This window comes from Dromaius novaehollandiae, chromosome 5 (genome assembly GCF_036370855.1).
Source record: "Dromaius novaehollandiae isolate bDroNov1 chromosome 5, bDroNov1.hap1, whole genome shotgun sequence".
NCBI lineage: Eukaryota > Metazoa > Chordata > Aves > Casuariiformes > Dromaiidae > Dromaius > Dromaius novaehollandiae.
In genome coordinates this window covers 14,920,625-14,947,205 of record NC_088102.1, presented here as the reverse complement: position 1 = coordinate 14,947,205, position 26,581 = coordinate 14,920,625, and the positions used below count along the sequence as shown (strand labels likewise).

Sequence of the window (26,581 nt, the reverse complement as noted above, 5' to 3'; positions counted from 1 at the left end):
AAGGGCAGTAACCTCCTGTGAGGGTGTGGGCAGACCACCAGAGGCAGTAACCTCTTACCCCATTCAAGCATGAAATGCCAAAGCTCATCTGTCAGAGCTGCTAATCTCAACAGAGGAATTTCCATCAAAAGGAGCTTAATATTGGCTTGTTTACCAAGCAATGCACAGTAGAATTCTAGTTACTGTAACATGCTACAAAATTTGAGTGAAGAGTTAAAATTACAGTTTACTGAATGTCAAATTTGTGTTCCTATCTATGATACTACTATGCTTGTAAAGCATAAATACATTTTGGTGTGAAGTCATACTGGCCAGCATATTCCTTGGTATCATTTGTCTTTGTATCCCATGGGCATGAAAAAATTAACTGGATCACTGAATATGATCAAATAGTTTTGTTTGTTTGTTTGTTTAAAGATAATACCTTTATGTTGAAATAAACTGACTAAAATGACTACTCCACTGCTATGCATAACTGAAAAAAATCCTTTAAGCCAGTGTGTTTCATATTTCTGCATTCTAACTCAACACTACACACAAGCTTCTGATCACGACAGACACCTATCCGCTGGTTTCCACTGTTTGTAGACAAAAAGACGGTTGGAGTTCTGCAAAGAACATTTCAAATGCTCACAAGCCCAAGGAAAAGTAGTGGGCAATATCTGCATCAATATTACTGAATCCGATTTCAATATTCTCAAAAACCTCTTGTGTACTGCTGAAGTACAGAGAGCTTCCTTTCTGTCTCAGAAAATCATCATACCAAGTGCCAAGACTATACCGAGGCCATCACCCCCGGTCTCAGCCCCAGAACACTGAGCGTACTTGAAACAGTTAAAGCCAAACCCAGTTTAAGCTTCCACCTTGTTAACTTTCACTCCTTTGAACACAAAGCCCAAGGGTTTGTTCCTTTTGACCAAACAATTTTTTCCTCCCTTTCTTTGCAGATTCTCCCCTCTTTCCAATGTACTCATTAACATCGGAGATTTCGTTATGCGCCTAGTTGGATGCTACTGATGGTTTCAGGCCAATGTGTAGGTGTATGAAAACACAAACATACACCACATACACACTTTCAGGGCCAGAAGCAGGAAGATCTGTCAGCATTTGCTGGTTACTGTCCCTTTCCTAGCTCTGGAAATCCTTTGAAGCAGCAGCCTTGAAGAGAAATTCCTCTCTGTGGAGCTGCTGAGGCTGTAACTGCCCTAAAGCTAAGTAAAATAAAGAATTCAGAATGGAGGAACCTAGTGATCTACAGGGAAACAAGAACTCCCTTCTTCTATCGGACATATGCTGCCTAACCTAAGGAAAAGCAAGTACAGTGTGCAGGACAGCAGAAAAAGCTAAAGATTATTTTACTTTGTAATATAGTTTATAACTACAGGGGCATGCTTTGGAATTTTAAAACAGCTTGATTCATTAAAGCTAGGAATTATGTCTACAAACCTACATTATTATATGATTTTCTAAGAGATCTGAAAGATCATCCTACTTTGCAAAACCGAACAGAATGAAGCTCAACATTGAAAAGGTACCACAGGACTGAAACTCACTAAACTTAAAAGCATTTTTGTTTACTCTTTATGTCAGCATTTTTTATTTATTTTCCACCAATATGCACAAAAAAGTGCTGTTCCACACTGTTATGGGACTCATGTAGTGGAAGCAGTGTGGAATGACTCCTTCTGGTGCATTGGAATTTAACTGCACAATCCATTTTGCTGTACCTTCTACCTGCAAAAATTGTACTTAATGAGAGAGAAGTGGCACCACAGACCACTCAAATCACGACATCAGCTGCTAACACTACGGTCTGAAGGACTGAGAACCATTTGCAAAGGGGACTTTACCATTTGGCTGAACACACAGCAATAATTTTCAACCAATTCTGCTATGATCTTGTGGGATCTCTTTTATTAAATGGAGGGAAGACAGTGACTGACTTCTTAACATTACCTTCTCGATCAATCTATTTACAGAGTATTTCTTTGCTGTACAGAATTCAAAATGGATAACTAGTCTTTCCCAGTTAGGAAGCAACTCAGATATGATATTCACATTAATAACCAAGTTTCCTATACCCTTTCCTGTCCCTTCACAAAATTTAGAATGCATTATGGCCAACATTGTTACCTGTGAAGTGACTATTCAAACTTACAGATAAAACATACTAGGAGCCACCAAGCTGAAAGGTTGGATTATCATGATCTTCTTACAACTAAAATATAGCACTATATTAACTGACACTGCATATGGGGCACAGTAAGTCCCAAACCCAGATACACTGAGAATATAGTATGCACATACCCTAAACTTAAAAACTTACCACTTCCTCTTCAACTCCCATTCAAATGATAGTACAAGAAAATAAACTTTAGTTTGCTTAGCATCATATCAATCTCCTACTGTGTTGAGTATTAGCATTGGGTCTGACTGAAGAGGATAATCCACTTTGTAATTTAGTTAAATTACTAATTTTAACAAAGATAAGTCCCCTGTATAATTTTGCAGTGCTTAAAGAATATGTCCTTTGAGTATTCCATTCTAAGAAACATCAGCTTGCTATCATATTTTAAATTTATTGAACATTTATAACTGCTGTTATATCAGGAAAAATATTAAATCTGCACAATAAGTACAAACTTTAAATGAGGAAGTATACTTGTAAATGCATGATGATCTCCTGATGTCTACGGAGGCACGCACTTCCACAAAAGGCAGAGACAACATCCCTAGGGATAAACTCAACTGCTCCAGAAAGTGCAACTCAGTTAAAAACAAAAATAAAGGCAACCAACAGAAAAGCAAACAAAAAACCTCTCTGCACTATTGGCTGTAAAGCAGATGCTTATCTGCATTCTCAACCAGGAGAGTGGCTGAAAAACCCATCTTTCAAAAAAAGTGTCTTAGAAGACTGTAATGCTAACAAGAGAACATATTATTCCTCCCAAACGTGGTTTAAACCCTGCAGAAACAAATTTTGTTTAGTGCTGGCATATAGGCTTTGAAGCATATCTGTGTTTCTCTAGAGGAAAGAGGGCATTTAAGCTAGTATAACAGAAATCCAAACCATTCAGAAACTAAAATAAATTAAAACCTATTGGTTAATAGGCCTTAACAACAAATGTCCAAAGAAAGATGACATCCACATCAAAAAGTAAATCTAGCAACAAAACAAAATCTACAGTTTTGAAATTCTGCTTATACCCAAGATTCACTTAAAAATATGCAAAGCCCTCAAAATGCTAAGCCATATATTCTGATTGTAAGAAATAACAGACACTTCAAGTGGGACGTGCCTGTGATCCAGGCAAGCACAGTCCAATTGGCACCTGGTGGCTAACTCTGGCCCACAGGATGCCTCCATATGGCCTGCCACCTTTTCCTTGGAGGGGATAGGGAACAGCTGTTTGAGGAGCAAATGCTGCCCAAACAGCCAAGCACCTCCTCCTGTGGCCGGCTGGCTCAGTGCCCAGAGCTGTTGCCACGTTCCAGGGGCAGGCAAGGAAGGGCTGAGGGAAGAAGGAAGCAGACCTCCTACCCAGGCAAGGCCTGAGCTGTTCATTTGCCTGAGATGGACAGACAACCCAGCAAAACCCATAGCTGCTTCTGTGGTGGGGATGGGAGGCCATGGGAACAGCCCGATGGAGCCCTAGGAACTGCTGTTATTGTCATCATAGCCAAGAGTGGGATATACCAGAAGTGACATAAAAAACAAGAATTTGGCCCATATTTGCAAAGTTTAAGCCACCTTGCAGTAGAAACCCTAAGCATTACAGTATAAGCATGAATATCATCAGTATTCAGTTTGCTGCCAGCAAAACAGTCCAATACATCATTTTGGCCCCCACAAAGAAAAAAAGAAAAGTAGAATAGGTAGTTAATACCCATTGATTTATTGTTGATCAAGAGGCCCACTTCAGGTAGTGAAATTCAGACAAAGCAAGTCTAAATGGCAACCCTTTTATTTTTTAAGTGCTCAGCTAATGAAATTTTAACACTCTCATGAAACTGACATTTATAATAAACAAGTAAACAAAAGTGAAAGATGTTACAGAGTTTACAGCTGTGCTACCTTTTTTCCAGTCATTTTTTAGAGTAACATTGACACTACTTCTGAAAAAAGCTATTTGATTGGTATGCCAATTAACTAGAAAAAAACTAGAGAACTTACCTGGTACATGATCAAAATCATATTCTGCCTCCAAAAACATTTGCTTTTGACTGCTTATTAGTCGAACTCTGTAGAAATGTTACAACATGCATCATCTAGCACACAACAACTTAAAAATAACAAACAACTTTCAAATAGGTTGAATAGTTTAGAACATTTTAAAAGGCAGAATACTGGGTATTAGTAGGGTGGTATCTTAAGCCAAGAAAGATCAGACATTCTACTTCACACTGATCTGGAAAATCATACACTTATCATAATCGTACAGATTAGAAACAGTGTGAGAAATAACATTAGAGTGGCATAAACCATATTTAAAGTATCATATCTTCAAACACTGGGGTCAAAATTAAGTTAGAGATGATGCCCTATCTTGCCACATATATGTAGCTCCTGAAGAGTCAGAAACACAATGCCAGATTTTAAAGATGCTATAACATTATTTTGAGATGTAGAATTTAATGGTGCTTTAAAACTTTCCTCCTAAAATAATATTCCAGTGCCCAACAGCTAATAACTCAATTTTGGAATTTTACTCCCAACTAAATCAATTAGTCAAATTTTATATGAATAATAAATCAAATCTAGTTTCCAATCGAAAGGGATTACAGCCTCCAGGAGATTATGTTCTCTCCCCAACAGTGCAAACAAACTGATCAAAATAGACTTGATATATTACTGCAAGGCTTGCATTCACAATGGGATTACAGTAACACTTTTAAAAGCACTATACATATATCAGTACAGACTGGCAGGAAAACTAGTAGGAAAGTGTTCCTGTGGAAAACTCCAGATACTATGCAGATTACACATACTACTCAAAAGTATTAATATGACTTCTACCAAATAGATTATGTAAAAAACTGTATGTGATTCAATTTAGATGTAGCTAGTGAAATGGATAGTATTGCTGGTTCTTGAAGAACAAATGCTAATTTTCTTTGTTTTATTATATGTTTGACATAACATTGCATTGCTGCAAGCTACTTAAAGCATCCTGTTACTGCTTCAGAGATGTGGGTTTGAGCAATACAGATTTTGAACATACAGTGAATCTGAGCTTAACAGACAGCTAACTTACTCTGCTTTCAGGATCCCCTTCAGAAAAACCCACAATCCCTCGACGGTCCAGAGACTACAGGCGGACAATGCTGTGTCTAAATCAGTGCCAGCTGCCATCCTGGACCGTTCTGCAGAACGGATCCCCTCTTCCAGGGCACGAGAGAGGGGCACGCATTAATCCGCATGGCACCACTGCCTACGTGCCACCGAATACAGCAGGCTAGCACAACATGAAAGCTGTCCTTTAGTGAGGCAGCTAATAACAGCCTCTACTGCACTTGGAGAAAAGACACGACACTGCTTCTGACTTTCAGTGCTCAAAATGATTAAATAGTGTTCTGGCATTTCTACCTGCTATAAGAGCACTCCTTGTCTTGATGTCTTGTTTTGATCTACAAAAACTTCTCTGTAGGAAACTACAAACAGGCAGCCAGGTGCAGCTGGGAGGAAGTGTCAAGCAGGAAAACCACTGCATATTCTTTTAAAAAAAGGTTCAAACTTTGTTCTGTTTTCTTTAGGAATATAATCTCACAGTGAATGTCTGTAAACTATATGGCTCCCTCTTGTGCTTATTATACCACATTTCAGTGTAGGAAAAAAAAAAATCAACATTAAATCGTAAACATTTGGCCTCCATTCACCCTTCACCACACATGCAATGCCTGTAAATGTTAATGGAAGTTACACGCATACCTTCCAGAGAAAAGAAAACCCTGTAGTTCACAAAACTTCTCTTTGGAACAAACTACAAAAACATCTTAAAATTTAGAAGTCTACCATGATGAAAGTACTCTTTTGACCATTTGCTGTATTTTGATAGCAATGCAGAGTCCAAACACCTTTAAAGTACATCTGTAAGAACTTTTAGCTCTATTTTTCAGTTATCAAATTACACACATTTAGAAAGGTGTCAGTGTGGTTTATAGAGCCTGGCTAACACGCTCGAGGGTTTATTTTTGTCTACTCAATATCACACCTGCTTTTGCTTATCAAACCAGACTACAGCCTAGCTTGCAACAGCTGTGACATGCATAAATCTGCCCCTTCTTCATGTGTACCCAGACTAATCGCTTTGAGAAAGAGTTAGAACTGCAGTGTGCTGAGAAAAGCACCATTACGGAGAAGCTAAGGAAATAAAACAGACCAGAAAAATAAATAAAAAAAAAATGAAGCATTGAAATTAATGACTTGTTAACCCTTCTGTTTCCTCTGGTCATAAGAAATGTTTTACAGACTGAAAACGCTGTAGCAAAAGTATTTTGATTTCCCAAATATTTTTTTTTAGTCTCTTCAAACATCATCAAAACACTTTTTATTTCAAGATGTCGCGTGTTCTACTTTCTGCAATTGAATGGCTAGCAAGAAAGTAAATAAAGTTAGAAGACTGTTTTGTATTACAAAAAGTACATATGTAAATTTAAAAAAAATTGTCTGCATGCCTGAAGCAGTATCAAAACCCCAGTCACACAGGCCAGCTTTCATAAAAATATTTATGCTAAAGCAGTAATAGCATTGAATGAAATGATGGTATACAAAAAACTAATTTTCACTTTCAGATCCTTTTTTCCCCCCCTTTATTTATATGAGTTTTTCTCTCCCCACTTGTCTTCCCTTTTTGATAAGCTCAAGAATTTCCAAAATTATTACTTTCAGCACTAGCATTTTTCAGGTCAGCTTTGCTCACAGAATTATTTGAGCACACACAAGATGATACCAAAATTCATTTCAGCTTTTCTGAATAACGAAAGATGGCACTTTGTTCTAGGGGAGGAAAGATGCATTTGTATTTTTCTCTGCACTTCCCCCCCCCCCCACACACACACACTGTTTCACAAATTACAAGCTCTTGTTTTTGAAAGCAGAAACAAGAAATGAATTTATATGACATACTATAAACAGAAGACATACTGTGGTAAAGTTAAGATGGATTTTTAGCACTCACATTCTCTGGCTAATTGTAATGGTATAATTAACTAATGGATTAACATGTATCTTGTTTTATCGTATTGGTATTAACCTTAACAGTGGTAATCTTAAGGTTTACCACTGTTCCATGTGGTAAACAAATTTCCTTTTTTAAAAAAAACAAAACCCCCTCACATACTGCCATCGTACATTGTCACTGCAGCACACAACAGTACGAACAGCAAAGAAACTAAGAACTGAGAAACAGTCCAGATCCCCAAATAATTTACTATACAATTTCAGAGAAGTTAAGCCGCATCTACAAAATGTCAATGCAGTGTCAATGCAGCTTTTATCAGCAAAAAACACATTATTTTGCTGGTTTAATTATGGTAAAGATTCTGCTTGTAAAACTGTTGCATAAAACCCTCCATTCTTAACAGTATTATATTAATGACATTCCCGAGAAACAACACCTATTTCTCAGTACCACATAAAGTATTATGATTACCAGATACTGACTTGTTAGAAAGTGAACTTTGGTCCCAACCACACACACGTATTTTGAAACAAGCAGATGAGGCTTCACTGAGTATTTCGAAGGGGTGTTCTGCACCAAGATCAGAATATACTTATGAGATCTTTTCAGTTCTTAAAACTTTTCCATGAGTTTTCAAAAACATTAATGATAGGAACCTAGTACATTCCTTTGGCACTCCTGGAGCCAACTGTGCTACAGAGCTTCCTAATGTGACATTTACTGAACACTAGTGAAATGCAGCTGAAATTGTGGTTGCCTGGCAGTGCTGAAGCAGGACACCAAACAACTGGAACACACCAGAAATTTACCTAATACTTATCACCCCTCAAAAAACAAAAACATAGCAATATGTAAACTGTAGTCATACAAATGATTCCTGTATGATCTACCCTCATGTCCATCTTTAACATAAAAGAGCAGCTGTATTATACAAGAAAATAAAAAAAACAAATAAAGCATTCCTCAGGAGACTCAAGTAAAAAAAAAATCCACTCTAGATTTTTGACCACAAGTGGCCAGAACCTACATTTTAACAATTCACACAAAAGGCAAGAGTATAGTACTAAACCCCTTCTTGGGGGCTCTAACGCGAAGCTCAAAGAGAAGAGTGCCATCTACTGAAACACGACTTCTATGAAGCTTTCCCACTGCTGCGGATCAAACCAAACAGAACCAGCCTAAGCAATACTAGATGCTGATACAACTCAGACTGAGAAGTCTTCCTCCATGAGGTACTATAACAGTTTCTACATAAATGCAAATATACAATGGAATATACAACAGTACAGAGTATTAAAAGCTTGCTACATACAGCAAATCGCAGCAACCAACATTCTGAAAACAGTTTGCCCCTAACGTCCTCTCCAGTATATTATTTTCTTTGCTCAAACTGTAGCTTTTCTTACTCTAACATAGTCAACAGGATGGCTTTCAAAGCTGAATGTGTTATTTTAGTGAGACATTACTTGGATCACATTAAATTCTACAAAAATGATTTTTGATTGGCTTTAAGAAACAATAAGAGAAACAGCACGTATTCGCCAGCCTTAAACAGATTTTGTCATATAAAAAACATACATTTTTAAATTATTCTTGTGAAACATTTAAGCTGCTTTTCACATAACAGATATCTCATGCTCCAACTAATGTTACACTACTTCATTTTACATACATTCTTCAGTTGTGCTTGCATCACCTTAATCTCAGTTTACAACATTCTTCAGTTGTGCTTGCATCACCTTAATCTCAGTTTACAGGTAATCATCAATCACTGAGAAGTTGTTCTGAAATATGGGGGTCAGAGCTCAGTGTGTCATTCTGAATCTCAGCAAAGCCATACTTGGGATTTTTTTTTTAAGTAATGTTCTGATCACACAAGCTCTCACACATAATATTACTACTGCAGGATTAGTTAATGAAATGATGGAACTAGTCATAGTAATAGCTTAGCTATCTGATAAAGTGTTGTAAGAGCATGAATAGTAGTTGGCAGAATTGCATAACATGTTACACAATATTCTTTAAAAACAGTAGAACTAATCAGGGGTAAAAAGCTGCTCTAAAGCAATAAAAGGTAGTAGTTCTGTTTGCTTAGACAGTATTGTTTTAGAAAAAGTGAGAAGCCGGAAGGCCAAGAGTGAACTGTCAGCCTAGAATAAGTACATGGGAAGGAAGGAGAGTTGGCTGTACTATCCTTCCCTGAACTATGACACCTGGAAATAAGAATATCGTGCTTTCCTGATATTAAAGCCACTGTTCACGCTCCTTGCCTCAAAATGAAGAGCATCTTACTTGATATTTACCCAATATCTTCAATGACTTGAGTTTTCAAAAAGCATCCCTGCATTCATCAAGTGCTCAAAATACTTGGTAGATTGACACTATCTCATACATACGTATGAATGAAGTTCTTTAAACAGCAAGCAGCTGAGCAAAATCATTTGTTAACTTAAAATAGTTAATATGACATGCTGATAGCACTAAATGAGAATAGAATTGCTCTGTATCTTCTGACCTGCCCTACTGCCAAAAAACGTCTCTAGACCACACACTTCTGGTGGAAATTCAGTACATAGTCATATGTTCTTCAGACAGACTGTGCCACAAACAGTTTTTGATGTTTGGGTATTGATCACTGCCTTGAGAACAGCCCATCACCATTCACCTACAACACCAATTATGTCTAGACATCAAAGTAATAGTTCTACCTTAGAAACTCCATTTAAATCATTTCAGAAGCATGGTGAAAAATTAATCTGTCTCAAGTCTCCACATACTCCATTGTTACCAGATGGCTTTACCTATGTATTTAAGAGCAATCAAAATACTTACTAAACTAAAGAGAATAGAAAGTAATAGTTAATCCACAGTCATTAGAAATACAATACATACAACATTTTTTCCCTGGCAATTAGCAATTATAATTTTGCTTTGTTTATTGTAAACTATACATTTTTCAAACAGTCAGAGACACATAAGTTCTAGGAGATCTCTGGAGGTCATCTAGCCCAACTTCCTGCAGGCAAACTTCTGGAGTCTGGCTACCACTAGGTAGTTGAAAACAGTAATTGGATCACTGCTTACCTCCTTTTCTCCAGGCTGAACAAATCCAGTTCCCTCAGCCTCTCCTTGCATGGCTAAAGGGCTGAAGCACGTGACATCTTAGTAGCCCATCTCTGAACTCACTCCAGTTTGTCAACATCTCCCTTGCACTGGGGGGACCAAAAACTGTGCAGTTCTCCAGAAGCCTCACCAGTGCCAAATGGAGGGGAGTAATCACTTTTCCGTAAGATACTAAATACACTCTTATATATTCATTTGCCTACTGAACTGTGACATTTTAACAGCACTCAAAAAACAGTAGCAAATAAATTTAATGATTTAAACCACTTCACTGACCTTAACAGCAACACATTTCCTCTATTATTTAGCCAGCATTGTTTTCACACCTTCCTCATTAAGCATCATGAGAACATATGTTACATACTACATTTAAGATGCTTACCTGAATAACTTTGTAGAAATAGGCATACTGTCGAGCTGTGTTTTTATATTGGCTAAAAACATCATGTATGGCCTGAGCTGACTGAAGATACTGCACTTCATCTTCTTCAAAATAGAGCGGAGTGTCATATTCATTGGGGAGAGTCTGGATGTAGGGCAGCCAGAAAGAGTTAGGGTTTGCTCGCTCACAAAGAAGATGGAATGCCAATGTTATATTGCCCATGGCTTGAAGAATTCGATCTTGAGAATACAGGGATCCTGAATTAACCCATAAAGACGAGGCATTAAACTAATTGCCCTGGAAAATATCATCCTAGATTTATTTTAAAAGGACATGAAGAAATAAAAATAGCTTTTCATATATCTAATGTATTTTGCTGCTCATGTCATATTATGCTTCAAGTTATTTGATATGTAAGTGCCTTGTACAATTGCATGGTGGAAAAAACATGAAGAAAGTAAAAACAATACTCTCAGTATCTCTCTGTATAGAACACCTCATCTCCAAGCATTTAACAAGCTACATAATGTGTTCAAAATAACAGATACACTTCTGGAAGATATTAAGCATACACAGCCAGAGACCAAAAGGAAAATTAAATTATTTCTGCTGACACTTCAAGCTTCTAGCTATTCCAAACCTAACGGTCAGGATGCTAAGCAAGTCCTGTGGTAAAGGAGATCAGCTAAAAAAAGAAAGCCTCCTATTGAATGATCCTGCACATACCAAGTTCTTGCTATGAATTTCTTTAAGCTCTTACCTAATACTGAATTTTTAGCTGACTCAACTGTCATTAATAGTTTTCTCGGAACCCACAGAAACAACTCTTCAGCCTACAGAAAGGAAAAAAAAATGTAACAGGTCATGTAGCATTTATAAGATATACCAAGTGTCTTAAATATATGAACACCATCTTTAAATTACAAGTTTTCTTCATTCCTTTTTATTCAAACTTCTTCCTCCTCTTCCATTGCAGACTGAACAAACATGCTATGAAAATGTTTTTATATTGTGGTACCAAATGCCACAATCTGCATTATGCAAAGCTTAAAACAAAGATAGTTAAATTGCAAAATGAAGTGCTTCAGTTTGGTTGTACCAACACAGAGGTTCTCCACACAACCTCAGATCATCCAATCCACCACATCCATTATATTGCCATTAATTATGTGATCAAATATTTTCTCCCAGTAGAGCCTTTTTCACGTTATCTATCCATTCTTCATTTAGGAGAGCTGTTCAGGATTTTTATCCTTATTAATTGGTAGTGCTAGTATTATTAACTGCAGTCTACCAAAGCCCTAAAATGAACATACCATGCCCATATTCTCACATATATTCTACAACAACTAATTGCCTCATTTTAATCCCTGTTTTGCAGATGAGAAGTAGTCTTAAACAGCCTTAGAAGCTTACCTTTTAATAGTTACGTAACTGTGTGTGTCTGTACTTCTATTTTGACGGTCAAAAGATTTTTTTTTTTTTTTAAACAAATATCAGGCATTTTTTTTCCCAGTTCACAGAAAAATAAAAATTACAAATACCTCTTTATGAGGCCAAAAGAACAGTGATTTAGAAGAAGGGATATGAAAGAAGAGGAGAAGAAATTAAGTAGTTAGAAAATATGAAAGAGAGGGCTACATCAATGGGGGCAGAGGACTCTGGTTATTAGGATAACTGTCTGGGCAAACAAGAGAAAAAGTGACCGATTAAAAATTTACAGCAAAATAATATTCAATTTTTAGAAATAATTTTATTTCTCAAGTACACAGTTTAGGGTGTTTTATGACAACAGTTTCATTAACATTCAAAAGGGGGAAAGCAAGATGATGAGTATTACAGAGCTCTGCAGCTACATTTTAAACACAATTTTCTAATCTAGTCAAATGTTCACATGCTCACCTTTATCTCTCTTGTTGCTTTCAAACCAAACCCCTCTTCTTCAAAGTTAGCTATTTCAAAACCCTCTGTGGATGCTCCATTTTCCGTAGCCCACTTTATCAATTCAGGGAAATAGTCATCTCTTTTCCCATCGAAGACAACAGACAAACCTAGGTACACAATTTATTAAAAAACAAATGCAGAAATAAGAGGATTTAGAAAGATAAGGAAGTTTAATAAAAAGCAGAAAACTGAAAAACATAACTATTCCCCCCCCCCCCCAGCAGTTCTATTTTGAAGAAGCTGAGTCAGAACTGGTCTTTGTTAAGTGTTACTCGATAGCATATAACTGTCATACCCCATTTTCATCAACTTAAACATTCTGCCAAATTGGCTTACTAGTCATCTTAAACCAGCCACCTAAACTGGGTTGTGAAGAAATGTGAAGCTCTCCTCCCCCTCTCCCTTTTAAATAAGCTATGAGTGCAAATATTTACCAGCTTAATATTGATGATAAATGCAACCATGACATGCTAATACAGACAACAAGGACAAATTTTGACAGCAAGTTGCAACTTCATTAATTCAGTACTGGAACTGATGATAAGCAGATTTCAACCTTTCCTCCTTAGGCATTTAGCTCTCTCCTGTAGCACCTGGATCTACTAAAGTCTAAACAGTAATTAGGACTGATCATCCTCCTAACATCACAGAGCTCTCCCAAACTGGTTTAAACTTTATTTCTCCAACAGGAATGTGGTCCACCAGTGAAATCTCAGGTGTCATTTACTTCCTCAGCTTTCCCTTTAACCCTTCATCTGATTTGAACTCAAGCATTATGGTTCTCAGCAATTAGTTTGGCTATATTCAGTCAGCTCTGTCTGTACCTCTTTCCCCTATTTCCTGCTCAGTCTGAACTCTAATGTCAGATCATGTTAAGTGTTCAAAAATCCCTGAAACGCTCAGGCCATTTTATAAGTGGCCATACGTGATCAGCAAGTTGCTTACATCCAAAAATATACCAGCTAAGTATATGTGATAAATACATTTGTGATCAAAAGGGTTTTACAAAAGGAGCTTTAGGATATTTAAAAGAATTTTTTTCAGTATATCTTTTTTTTTTCCCCCCAAATCAGGTATTTCTAGCCCCAGAAGAAATAAAATCTGTAGTTTACATGACAGGGAGAGTATCATCTACAGCTACATTCTTTGTATATTGGAGTACACGTAAAGTATTTTTTGAATGCACTAGGAATCTGGTATGCCCCTTTTTTGGCTTTTTTTTTTGTTTGTTTGTTTAAGAGGCATTTCTCTTTTAGTTCAGATTCCCTTTAGTATGTTATTTTCTGTAGAATATATTTAGAGCAAGGCCTCACGCATGCAGTCAGACTAGTTACGTAACTTCTACAGAACTTGATAGGTGTTTACACTGTCCAGGACTGTTCTTTTTATTTCCAACATTTACTACTGTATAAGGCTACTTGGAACCTTTTAAAATCCAGCCTGCATTTGGAACTGTTCTGTAAGCATCTCTGAAATTATTTCTATTCCTCATATATGCAGCTGGCTCTCACATTTTAAAATATTTTTTCCAAATTAAAAAGAACAGCTCCTTTAAATTATATGCACTATTTATATCTATAGTGAACAAAATATAGCTATATTGATGTAAATCTATATTGAAAAGTTAGCTTAATTTAAAATTTTGCTAAGTCGTCAAACGAGGTGAATTTTAGAAACTGTATGTCCTCAGTGTTCAAACTAAGATTTTCCTATATTCAAGACCATTTTAGTTCATGTTCTCCAACCCAGTGTTCCATTCAACAACAGCATAGAAGTATGATTCTTTAAGCAATATATTCATTTATACATCTTAAAGTTCCCCACAGCAATTTATATTCCCTTTGCTAATTGTTTGAAGCTTTTAAGCTAGAAAACTACATAATATAAATTACTATGTTCTGTTCAAAAATAGTTTTGAAAGACATCATACTATTTATACTCACTATGTACCTAAGAATGTTACATTAAAATGCATTTGTATGTCAGCAGTACCGTATTTAGTAGGTTTTGCATATTCCATGGCAAAAACTATGCCTAGTTAACATAATATCGTTATACGAATTCTGCTGCTTCTGCCAGTAGCCATTTTCCCCATAAATGGTTCAATCTCTCTGGCCTAGCAAAAGGATATAGTGAATAGCCCAACCCCAACACTAAATCTGTTCTTGTTAACCTGAGTTATGTTTTACCATAATACATGTATTATATCATAAAAACAAGGACATCTAACACAAGATTATGTAAGTTATGGCTGAGCAAAACAATGAATTAAGTTTACCCCTACACAACTGCATGAGGCAGTCACTCAAACAGTATCATTCATTCTTCGATATGTCCTCTGCCAATAGCTGATGTTCAGAGGTTTAAAAATCCTTTTATGAAGTAAAGTTTTTATGCATTAGTCAATATATATTAAAAACAGATGTCAAAAGGACATTTCAAACCTCTGATTCCACTCTGTTTCTGCGTCTTCAAGCAAGTACATCATATAGTTTGTTTCACCAAAGCACTCAAGTTCCATTTTAAAAGCAATCTGGCTTTCTTGCCTTCACTATATAAGTACTAGAGAAAAAAGAATCGTTCCAAGATATTTTTAAGTATTTCCAGCTCAAATCTATCCATGCCCTGGTTAAAAAGTTATTCATCTGCCAATAAAATACAATGGAGATAAGAGATTAATTAAACATATCTCCAAACAAAAACAAAACTAATAGGGGAATAAAGTATTGACAACAGATCACTGAGCTATTGTAGAACATACTGAAAGAAAATTATTCTTATCCAAAAAATAAATATACCTTAAACTTAGGAAAATGTGGAATTTTGTCACTGATTAACTGTGATAACATACACTATTTTAATTCTGTGCTTGATTTATAAGAGAGAAATTTATTAGCCAATCCATTTTGTACATTTATACATTTTTATACTGTCAGAATTTAATTTCATTATGTTCAATGATGAAACTGTTTACACTTCCAGTAAAATTTTCAGGTTAAAATTAAATGATTACAAAATTCGATTCAAAATATGCAGATTTATAGCGGCAGAGGGTCAGACTATGTGATCAAAAAGGCCTATTATTCTCAAAGAATTTTTATTTCTAGTCCTCAAGATTGTGACCTCACCAAAATCTCAAGATCTGTCTTTTATTTATCATATAAAATTATCATGAGATCATTTGTCTGTGATATTCATCAATAAATACGTAAATTCTAATGGTTAGTATCAGCAGTTACACCCATCAAAATATTCAAGAAACACCTGCAAGTGCAAAAAGCAAATATAGGTCAGAGAACTAATATTTTTATCTCCAAACAACATGATTGCATAATATTTATAACAATGAAAAATATTTTTCTTTAAACAATCAACAGTCACAACTTTTCAAGAAAACCAATAGCCTGCCCGAGCCACCTTTATCTTACAAAGAGTTTTTCACATTTACCTTTTTGCTTTTTGCGAATTTTCTCAACAAGCAAACGAATCTGCACATATTCTTCCCACTCCTTACCAGGACCTGGGGTAGGACTGCTGCATTCTGGAAATAAAAATGCCAAAATTAAAACATTCTCTTTAATAAAATACACATTTTTAACATCAGCGAAAGGGTCGTGATTTCACGGTAACTTTAAATGAACCTTAGTATTGCATGTCCTTCAAACGTTTACATAGTAAATACTATGATCTCCATTGTTATAAGCATCCCATTGTTTGACAAGTAGTAGACATTTTGAAAATTTAAGTGTAACTTCCCGCAAGTTATTTTACTCTTATCCATTTTTTATTCTTTCAGATATAAGAAAGAGCAGATGTTTAAAAAGCTAAAAGGAAAAAACGGTTGAAAAAACCTGTAAGTAGATAGTCTCAAAGATAAAACAAACTTCTGTGCTTCCAATAATCCAAGCAAAACACCCTGCTTACAATAAGCATGATGGCAAGCAAGCTAATGTAACAAAAGCAAATGACAATAGCAGCAATATTTAAGTTGGGCAACTGAGAAATTTATTAGTACATGCATTTGACCTGCCTACGTCAATACAGTGTCACGAGATGCATGTGTACTGGAAGGACAAGCAAAGGAACATTTAGCCAAGCTTTAGCTTTAGATCATATTCACAATGTCTCGGACATTGTTCTTGATGTCAGTGTGTGGATTTCTTGATCTGAGCTGCATGAAGCCAAGTGGTCAGGTGAAGTTTGCTTTACACAACTGATTTGAAAACATTTGCTTTGAACAAAATATAGAAACTTGACAAAAAGACCAGCTGAGACTTGTCTTTCCTTGGAAAATTAGATCTGTATTTTATTTTTGGTGACAACATTGAAAGCACAGGCCAACTCTAGGATAAGCATCAAACTGCTGTGTCAACGCCTTGCCTATTCTTTGTGAGCAATGTTGAAGAAAAATCTTAATTTCTCTACGGTAGCATTTTGATGTGTTCAGGATATGAAAATCTGGGTCTGTGTTTCAACAACAATGTAGCTCACCACAGTTACTAGTGACAGTGGCAAGAGTAGACAGGATTTTAGCATCACAGCATGAAAGTGTGCTTTGCTTTTCTTATCTGCAGTAGTCAATTCATACATATTAGTAGAAATAACGGATGAGTTCCAAACTCCTCAACAAGTGGAAAAACCTTTGGTCTACATACCAGTGAAGAAAGTTTCCGAATAAAAAAAGCTACAATTTTATTTAAGAGACAGAAATATCAGTGAAGGTGAATTGGAGTTGTATTGCTGCTTTCCATGGGTGGTACTTCTGCTCTGATATCCAAAATTATACTTCAGTTCAAAGTACAGTTCAAATGTTAAACAGACGCAGTATAATTCCTGAGGTTTAAAAGAATGCCATTTTAGACAAAGCTGCAATGTCAAGTGGTCTAGAGAAGCTTTTTTTTTTGATCTCCCCCAGGAGAAATGCATGTGTTGAAAAGTAAAGCCAACAGCTGCCAGAAGTGTCTATTATGTCCAATATATATACTCATATACACCTACAATAGTATATACTATGGTGGTATATACTATGAGGAACTGGATGCAATCTTAGGCAGGCTGAAATAGCAAGGAAGCTTGGCCACTTACAGGAAACGAATGGAATTCATTGGTTTGCATAAGAGGACAGAGAATGCTTTTGACTGTTCTGCACACCATTCCTTTCCCCAAACAGTTATAAAATGAAACTTACTTTGTAATAACTCACTGATTAGATTCAACATTTCCTTTGGAGATACTGTTGTCGTGGCTCCTGTACCTGACTTCTGAGTTTTCACTCGGCTCTTCTTCCCCATCTTTCAACTAAAACAGATTAACGAGCAAACTGTCACCAATTACTAAGAAACTAAATACTGTAATGATGACTAGACAAGATCTTCTGTTATTAGTCACTTACAAAAATGGAGCATGAAGAATTGTTTCTGGCATGTATGCACATGTGCAGCAAGTGTTATTGCTTGGTCTGAACACATGGCAACAGTTCAGTGCAATCTAAAGCATTATTTCACATAGTTGCAAATTAATTACTTCACAGTAATTAGAAACTAGCAATCTTAGCAAGAAGGAAAACCGCTCAGATCACTTGTGAATTCATTAGTTCTGAACGAATATTATGGATACCAAAGTATCCACACTATATTAAAACAGATGTTATTATACCCCATCAGCTGCACTCTGGACATCAACTGAACTGGTATCTGTGCCTGCACTAAAGTAGTAACTCAAAATGAGTAGTAAATTAAGCATTCCACTTCAAAACAAAAATAAAAAAAGCAGAAGAACAATCTACCCCAACCCTCAAGAAAACTGACAGGCATAGCAGGATGCCAGCTTAACTGTAGATGGGAATCTCGACTGACAGAGCTCAAAAACAAAAAAGCAGCACACACAAAGTGGGACAGTGAAGCAAGGACAGGCAACCAAGGAGGAATAGAGATGCACCGTCTGGGCAAGCAAGGACAGATTTAGGGAGGCCAAAGCTTGGCTTTCATAGAGTTGAAATCGAAGGAGGATGTGAACGGCAAGAAGGAAGGCATGTACAGGTACATCACTAGCAAAAGATAAAGCAGGAAAAACGTAGGCCTCTTCGCTAAACAGGGAAGCAAGGTAGTAATGAAAGGCACAGAAAACCTGAGGTACCCAATACTGTCTTTGCCATGGTGTCTACTGGTAAGGTCTGCTTTCAGGATTCCCAGGTTTCTGCATCTAGTAACAAAGTTTGAAGGAGAGGAGGATCAAGTTATGGACTGCTTAGGCAAGCTGGACCTACACAAGTCTGTAGGACCAGATAGGATACATCCAAGGTGCTGAGAAAGCTAGCTGATGTCACTGCAAAGCTGCTGGCTATCATAAAAAGGTCATGGTGATTCCCAATGACAGGAAAAAGGTAACTTAAAAAAAAGAAAGAGGGTGGTGGTGGTGAGATATCCAGGGAACTAGACACTGGTCAGTCTCACCTTATTCCTCTGCAAATTACAGAGCAAGTCCTAAAGGGAAGCTATTTCACCCAATGGACACGAATGTCACTGGGATCAGCACACACAGACTTACCAAGGGCAAATCATGTTTAACCAACATGACTGCCTCCTATGAGGAAGTAACTGGCTCTACAGATCAGTGAAGATCAGCGGCTGTCATATATTTCGACTTTAGCAAGGCTTCTAACAAGCTTCCATAGCATCCTGCTTGTCAAGCTGAGGAGATATAGACTGAATGGGTGAACTACAACATGGATGGAATAACTCCCTGGACCACCAGGTTTAAGAGGCTGTGGTCAACAGTTGCAAGTCTAACTAGCAGCTGGTTACAAGCAGTATTCCTCAGAGGTCAATACCACTTAACATCTTCATTAGAGATCTGGATGTTAGAACAGAAAGCATCCTCAGCAAATGTATAAAGATACAAAATAAGGGAAGCAGTCAATATGCTGGAGGGCAGGGCCATCATTCAGAGAAGAATGCAGCCAACAGGAACCTCATGAAGTTAAAGACAAATGCAAAGTGCTGCATTTGGGATGAAAAATCCCCTATACAACATTACAGGCTACAGACTGACTGGCCAAGCTCTGCAGAAAAGGACTTGCAGATGCTAGTGGAGAGCAAGTTGAACATAAGTCAGCATTGTACCCCTACAGTGATGAAGACTAACCACAGTTCGAGCTGCATTAGCAAGAGCATAACCAACAGGCCAAGGGAAGCGATTATTCCACTTTGTTTGGCACTTGTGATACCACATCTGGAATGCTGTACAGTTTTAGGCCCCCCAGTACAAAAGATATTGACAAACTGGAGGAAGTCCAGAGGAAGGCCATTAACATGGCGAAAGAGCTGAAGCACATGACATGAAAGGAGAAGCTGAGGGAGTAGGGTTTGTTCACCCTGGAGAAGAGAAGGGAAGGAGCCAACTGCTGTCTTCACCTACATAACAGGGCGTTACACAGAAGACTGGGACAGATTCTTCTCGACGAAGCACAATAAAAGGTCAACAGGCAACAGTCACAAGTTACAGCAAGGGAAATTTCAGCTAGATGTAAGGAGACTCTTCACTATCTGGGTGGTTATGCACAGGAACAGGTTGCACAGAGAGGCTGTTAGATCTCCATCCTTGGAGATTTTAAAAATTTGACTAGGCAAGGCCCTGAGTGACCTGATTTACATTTGAAGTTAAAGCAGGATGATGATCTAGGCAATCTCCAAGGGATCCCTTCCCACACCCTTTTTTCTGTGATTTGACATTTTGCTGCAATGGATGTTTTTGTTTGTATGTGGGCAGCCTACATATTCTATCCAGCATATAAAATCTTCCTGCATAGTGTAGAGGCTTCTATGTCCAGTTACTTCTCATAACATAGTGAGAGGGAAGTCAGACACATGCAGGTGACTTTGGACATCTAAAAGACTTCAACTGCCTGAGTCATCAAGATCACCTCAGTCACAGCAGTTTTAGTTATCAAAAAGTGCACACTAAATTCCATAGAAACGCTAAAAATCATGTACAAAAAGGTATTTTACATTCTAGGTGTTCTAAGCACTCTACATTTATAAGAGATCCTTTTATACGTAGTCCGTGTAACTAGCTTATCCAAAATGAAATGTTTCCTCTCATACTCCACCCAAAAATTTTGTTCCCTGACAGTTTATATTAATACTGGAACATATCAACCAGTCGCTGAATAGCTGCTTTCCACATTGACCAAGGCTGAAACAATTACAATCCAAATGATAAGTAACTGTATAGAGCAGACCTTTCAAATGCAAGTGCTATAAATTTAAAAAAAAAAAAATTGTGGGAAAGGCATATAATCTGGTTGCTTCCATTTTCCATTAAGATTAGAATGAGTAAGGAACTTTCGAGAGCAATGCTTATCTTAAATACTAACTTTGAATGATCAGGACCTGAATTAAAGTTAATACAGTTAATACAGTTAACTCACTCAAAATTAAAGGGGTTCACAACTGACTGAAAAGACAATATCCCATAACAAAAGGGGAAAAAATCTAAGGAAAAACTGTAAGGTGTCTTCAAAAAGGAAAACATCAAACTCGGACCAAGTTCTTTTCTCTTCTGGCTCTAAACACAGTACAAGGAACAAGAATGAGACAGACCGTCCCTAGGAACATGGAGTCTAAGAAGTCCTGGGGCACAAGGAGGCTTATTTCAGCTCTCTCTAGCAGAATGGGAAGCTCAAACAGCCCATTTGGGCTGTTTAACTTTATCAGGTGTCTCCTGTCCCGAGCTGCATAACTTACTTTCCCAATGCATCTTCCGTCATGAAAAGGCCTCGTATGCAGACCGGCAAGGAGAAACCTCATAGATTCATTGCAGTCAACTGTCTGACTGGCCGCATCCCTTAAAGTTTTTAAATCAACACTGAATGTCCTTCTGAAAGATGCTGCTCTACCACGAGCAATTTACTGTATTTGATACAAGACTTGATACAGTTTTTCAGCCCAGATGAGGCATGGGGTCATGCTCATTATGAGATCCACATTTATTTGTAATGGTACAAATTGAGAATAGGATCAACATAAACTGCCAGGCTACTGTAACACAGCAGAAGACAGAGCTATAAAAGAGTACTACCAGGAAGAAGGAAAAAAAAAGGGAAAAAAAAGAAAAGAGAAAGAAAACGAGAACCTAGAAAAGTTTATTTTGGTGGTCTCCCAGTTATGTAGATTTTAGTATAAAAGTCAAAAAGTTCTTATAAAAATTAATATACGATGAAAGTATTTTCAGAATTTCTTAAAGCCAACATACAACATCTAATCCAAATTCATGTCTGGGGAAAAAACACCTTAGTTAAGCAATGCTCCCTGCCATATTTAGCAGGAGACAATGGGTTATACTGACAGCATGAAACACAATGTGGCTCCTTACTTAAAACAGGAAAAATAAATATGGTTTCTTTGTGAAACTAATTTTTGTAATTAAAATTGCATTCATATCATACAGCTTATGTAACAGATTTTAGAGTTTGATTTCAATTCTAAAGGAATCCCTGAAGTTACAAATTTCTAGGAATTCCAGAAAAAACAGTATTTTTTTTTAATTTGAAATAAATGACTAAAACAAGGTTTCAGAAACAAATGAAGTATAAGGCCGTTTCTCAACAAAGCAATGAAAAGACAGGCTATTTGCCCATACATGCATGACAACAGAAGTAGCAATATAAAATACAGTTGCATGGCATGAAGAGAAAAACAGAACAAAAAACCCTTCAGGACTGAGATAAACTGCAGATCTTTTAAATATCTGAAGAAGCACTGGTCCACATTCCAGTGAAGAAGTGTTTTTTTGTTTGGTTGGTTTTTACATTTGCTTTTCTGGTTGTCTTCCAGTTAATATTTTTAAGTACTGGCCCTGTTTCCTTTCAAACGAGCATTGCTGAAAATTCCTGAAAGCATTCTGCAAAGACAGAGTACACTGACACCAATGATGAATAAGCTTGGTAATACACAGCACAGCCACGTTTCCAAATATAGCCTATCAGCTAGCTGGCAAAAAAGAATCCTGCAAAAAACAGTGCAGGGAGGGGTTTAAATGATCAGTCTCCCCTCTTTAATACTGCTGTCAAAGAGAAGTTCTGTTGTGTCAGACTTTGAACTTCTGTTTCAGTGTCACACACAGAAATATTCAAGAGTTGTAAAACATGCCCTCTTGACTTATAAGCTCTATAAAGTGAGCACGTTCACTTAACAGCTTTAGAATGAAACCATGAGAAGTGCAAAACACTCCAAAAGAAGTACTAAAGAATTGCCAACACCTTTTTTTTTTTTTAATATATGACTGCTTAAAGATCGTATTTGAGAAAGCTAATACCTATAGTATTAGAGAACTTGACTGCATCACAGTACAACACTTTCACAGGAAAATAATGCCAAGCTTGGATGATAAAAACACAGAACTTCCAAGACAAAACTTCAGAAAAAATATTCATTAATAAAAAAGAAATATCCCATCTGTTCATGTTTACGCAATCAGCGAGAAGTTCACTGCAGCACTACATTACTAAAGCTGTAGCAAAGTCTGACAGGAAAAAAAATCCATCATATGGAACTATGAAGGTACCTACATCTCAGTCACCGGGTCAAAATACGAGGTCGCAACCCATGTTACAATACTGTGAATATAATCATTATGCTGGGTAGCCACTGTATTAACTTTTAGTATTTAGCTGTGTTAGTTTTAAAGAATTTTTCCTATATAAAGAAAAATATATGAAGATTGATTTCTCCTGGATTTGCATCTTCTGTCCTCATATGCATCTTTTTCAGTGGTCCCAGAATCCCCATAATGCTCTCAGTTACCCTTCTCATCTCTTCAGGAAACATCCACATCAGTGTTCTCAACACAGCTTTTCCTCTAGCAGCTGGACCAGCTTATGTCTGAGTTTCCCAACTCTGTCAAATTTGATTGAAAATGCCCAAAAAGTTGATGGGTAAAGGTGGGAAGAACTAACCAGCAGACAACTGACACGATCCCATAAGCCTTACTTCCTTCAGCTATACTTTTTACTTTACAAAGCCATGAACCAGCTGTTCAAAACACCATTGAGCTTTTAAAATAATAACCAAGTTAGGAATTCCCACAGCTGAGACATCCATTCAAGTTTAACTCTGCTTCAAGGACCCAGTGTATTTCCAATGAAGTATCTTAACATTGTATCTGCTTTAATTCAGACCCTTGTAAATGCTAATTACATTATGTTATCATTACATAATAGCTCCCACCCCACGCATCTTCTTGGCATATACTAGCACAGAAGGTGAGGGGTGCAAATCTACAGTTAGCATTAGAAGGACAGATAATGGTCAACAAGGGCAGACAAGGAGAAGATAAGGAAATTCTCAAGACATGCAAAGAGCACTGAAAGGTGAGTACAGTATGTGGTTGCGGGATATGTTCCTTGGCTGTACTGAGAGGGCGGACAAATGAGTAGGATGTACACAAATCAGGCTTGCAAATTTTTTTCTAATTTCATTGCCTAGACTAAGTAATTTTTCCCTCTACTTCAGTTAAGGAAGTATATCATCATCTTGTATTAACACATGTTGAGCAGCTGGGGGCTTAAAGGACATGTTTAATGCTTGCAGGCAATAGACAGGAATTCTTTAATCTGTATGCAGGAGAACACAATTTTACATTTGATATAACCACGTTTAATGGGAATTTGGTCTTTTCCTTACACTGATGAAGCTTTTTCTTCTAAACTTCAATCTTATGGCTGCAAGTAAAAAAATAAATACATCTTATAGCCAATAGAAAGCATGAAATCAAGAAGTGTCAGAACAGTGTGGGTGGAGGAAAAGATCTGTGATCTTTAAAAATATCAGTTTATACATTTACAATGAACACTATGTTTGCTTGTGAAAACCACCTACACCGTGTCACTTAGAAACCACATTAACACTCTCACCACTCCTAAGGTATTTATGTAGATATTCGCACTAAGTAAGTGACTAATTGGTTACTGATTCAATTCCTTTCCCCCACTGCTCAATCTTTCACCTCTGCTGAACTCCACTCCTGCTCTTCTTGCCGTCCTCACTTCTCCACTCCCACTACTGGCCTTTTCTCTTTCATTTCCTTTCACCTCCTCTATAGACTTGCCCCAGAAGCCCTATGAAATGCATTGACATCACACAGCTCTTGTGCTTGCGTACTTTCTTTCTCCAACCTGTTTCTGTCCCCCCATTTGAATTGTAAGCTCTTTTGGAAGAGGGACCTCCAGTGATTGTAAAGTGCTCATTAAAAGAATGTCCATTTTTTACAGGATCTTAAGTACTACCTAACACTGATGATGTTGCTAACCAAAATCACCTACAAATAATCCTGAAAAGATTCATGACAGAAAAGTACTTTGTATAGGAACCTATTACCCATATGGCTTCCACTTAAGCTCACATTCCATTAAAAATAAAATGTAAATTTATGTTTCGTAGGAGTTCCCTTAGCCATAACCTATACTATTTCCTTCTTTAAGAACTAGCTTTGATAAACTTGTTTCTTGTGGTTAGATGCTGTACTTAATTCAATGCACAGCCCTGCAAATACACACTGCCCCAGGTTCTTTTGCTGTCCCAAAACCATGCTATACTCACATGACCTCTCAAATTCAGTTCCTTCCTGCCAGTTAAGCTGTAAACTCCCTCCTGTAAGTCCTATAAGGACTGCCATGCTTAGATTTTTCATCTGACCATCAAGCTGTCTCCAACAGCAGCTCAGAAACATACATGTTCTGCAGTAAGAGGGAGATACTAACACAAATATATATCATATTATAGCAAGCTGCAGTTCTCTTCCAGTTTCTTCATGAGATTCTGCCCACCATTCCTCCCCCCGCCTTTTACTGTCTGCTTCCCACATCCCAAACCCCATAAAGTCACAGGGCTTCTTCCTCAGTCTTCTCTTGGCATTTCCAGCAAGCCTTCTACCACAGAGAGCTAACAGCTTGATTAAAAAAGACAAAAAAATTAACCAAAAAAGCATACACACTCACCAGTCCCTAGTATCTTCACATCCTTATAAACAGCACAGAGCAACATCCACCATTTCCCAGGGGAACAGTGAGACCTGTGAAGTTCCTCTGCTCTAAGTCTACGATTTTTAACCCCATCTCTATTTTCTTTATTTGTTGCTCCTCATATTCAACTGGTTCTATGCTCTTTTCCTCTTCTCTCCTAACAGCAGTTAGGGCTTAACACTCGTATTTAGTATCTCAAGAAAAAAACAGCTGTGCATAACTTTTAGCATAACATCAAAAAATGGTCAATTAGATTGCACTATATATTAACAACCAACTACTCACATATTAATTCTGTATCAATGTTAATATTAGCATTCTGACTATAACCAAAATTTGTATTAGAAGATGAAGTACAAATACATGTGCGTGCAGCTGTCTTTGAAATATAAAGATGTATGTGCCTGTAGCCACCTCTGAAGTTACTGGTGCACAGCAGAATGCCTTTCATTGCCACGCGTTTTTTCTCCTCACTAAACACTTTGGAAGTATATTACCATTTCCATTTAATAAATGATTGTAATCAAAAAATTTCACCCTTTATGATTTCTGCCTTGCCTGATTTTCAGCATTAAAAAAGAGCTATCTTTCTAAACAACTTAGAACTACAAGAGAGGAGAAATGGAGAATATAGAGTGCAACAATACAGTGCTATTGCCAGTATCAGTTTTGCACAGCACTAGTACTTTGAACTGGACGCTGTGGTAACACTAACTCCTGTAAGAAGTAACCACATGAAAAACTCCTTTTTAATGAAGGAAGTCTATGCTACACATGTATGTAAATATCATCTTTTAAAGACAAGTATCATTTAAATTAAGAATAATAACAAAGACAAATCTGCCACAGCTGTGAACCCAGTAAGCCAACAAACCTACTCCATGCCAAATAGAGCGATCATGTTCTTGAAGAGGAAGAGAATAGGCACAATTC

The 26,581-nt window shown here is 37.1% G+C and overlaps 1 protein-coding gene across 3 annotated transcripts in view; it reads right to left on the bottom strand.

The window, feature by feature from the left end:
• SETD3 (SET domain containing 3, actin N3(tau)-histidine methyltransferase) overlaps nt 1–26,581 on the bottom strand; it is a 62,813-nt gene that overhangs the window by 20,262 nt on the left and 15,970 nt on the right. For all 3 annotated transcript variants that reach the window (XM_026111340.2, XM_064512093.1, XM_026111339.2), the window contains 5 exons: nt 17,819–17,928; nt 16,079–16,171; nt 12,589–12,737; nt 11,447–11,519; nt 10,687–10,943 (listed from right to left, as the gene is read on the bottom strand). In XM_026111340.2, the coding sequence (XP_025967125.2) occupies nt 10,687–10,943; nt 11,447–11,519; nt 12,589–12,737; nt 16,079–16,171; nt 17,819–17,921 (675 nt within the window). In that variant the 5' untranslated portion in view covers nt 17,922–17,928. The remainder of the gene's footprint in view (nt 1–10,686; nt 10,944–11,446; nt 11,520–12,588; nt 12,738–16,078; nt 16,172–17,818; nt 17,929–26,581) is intronic.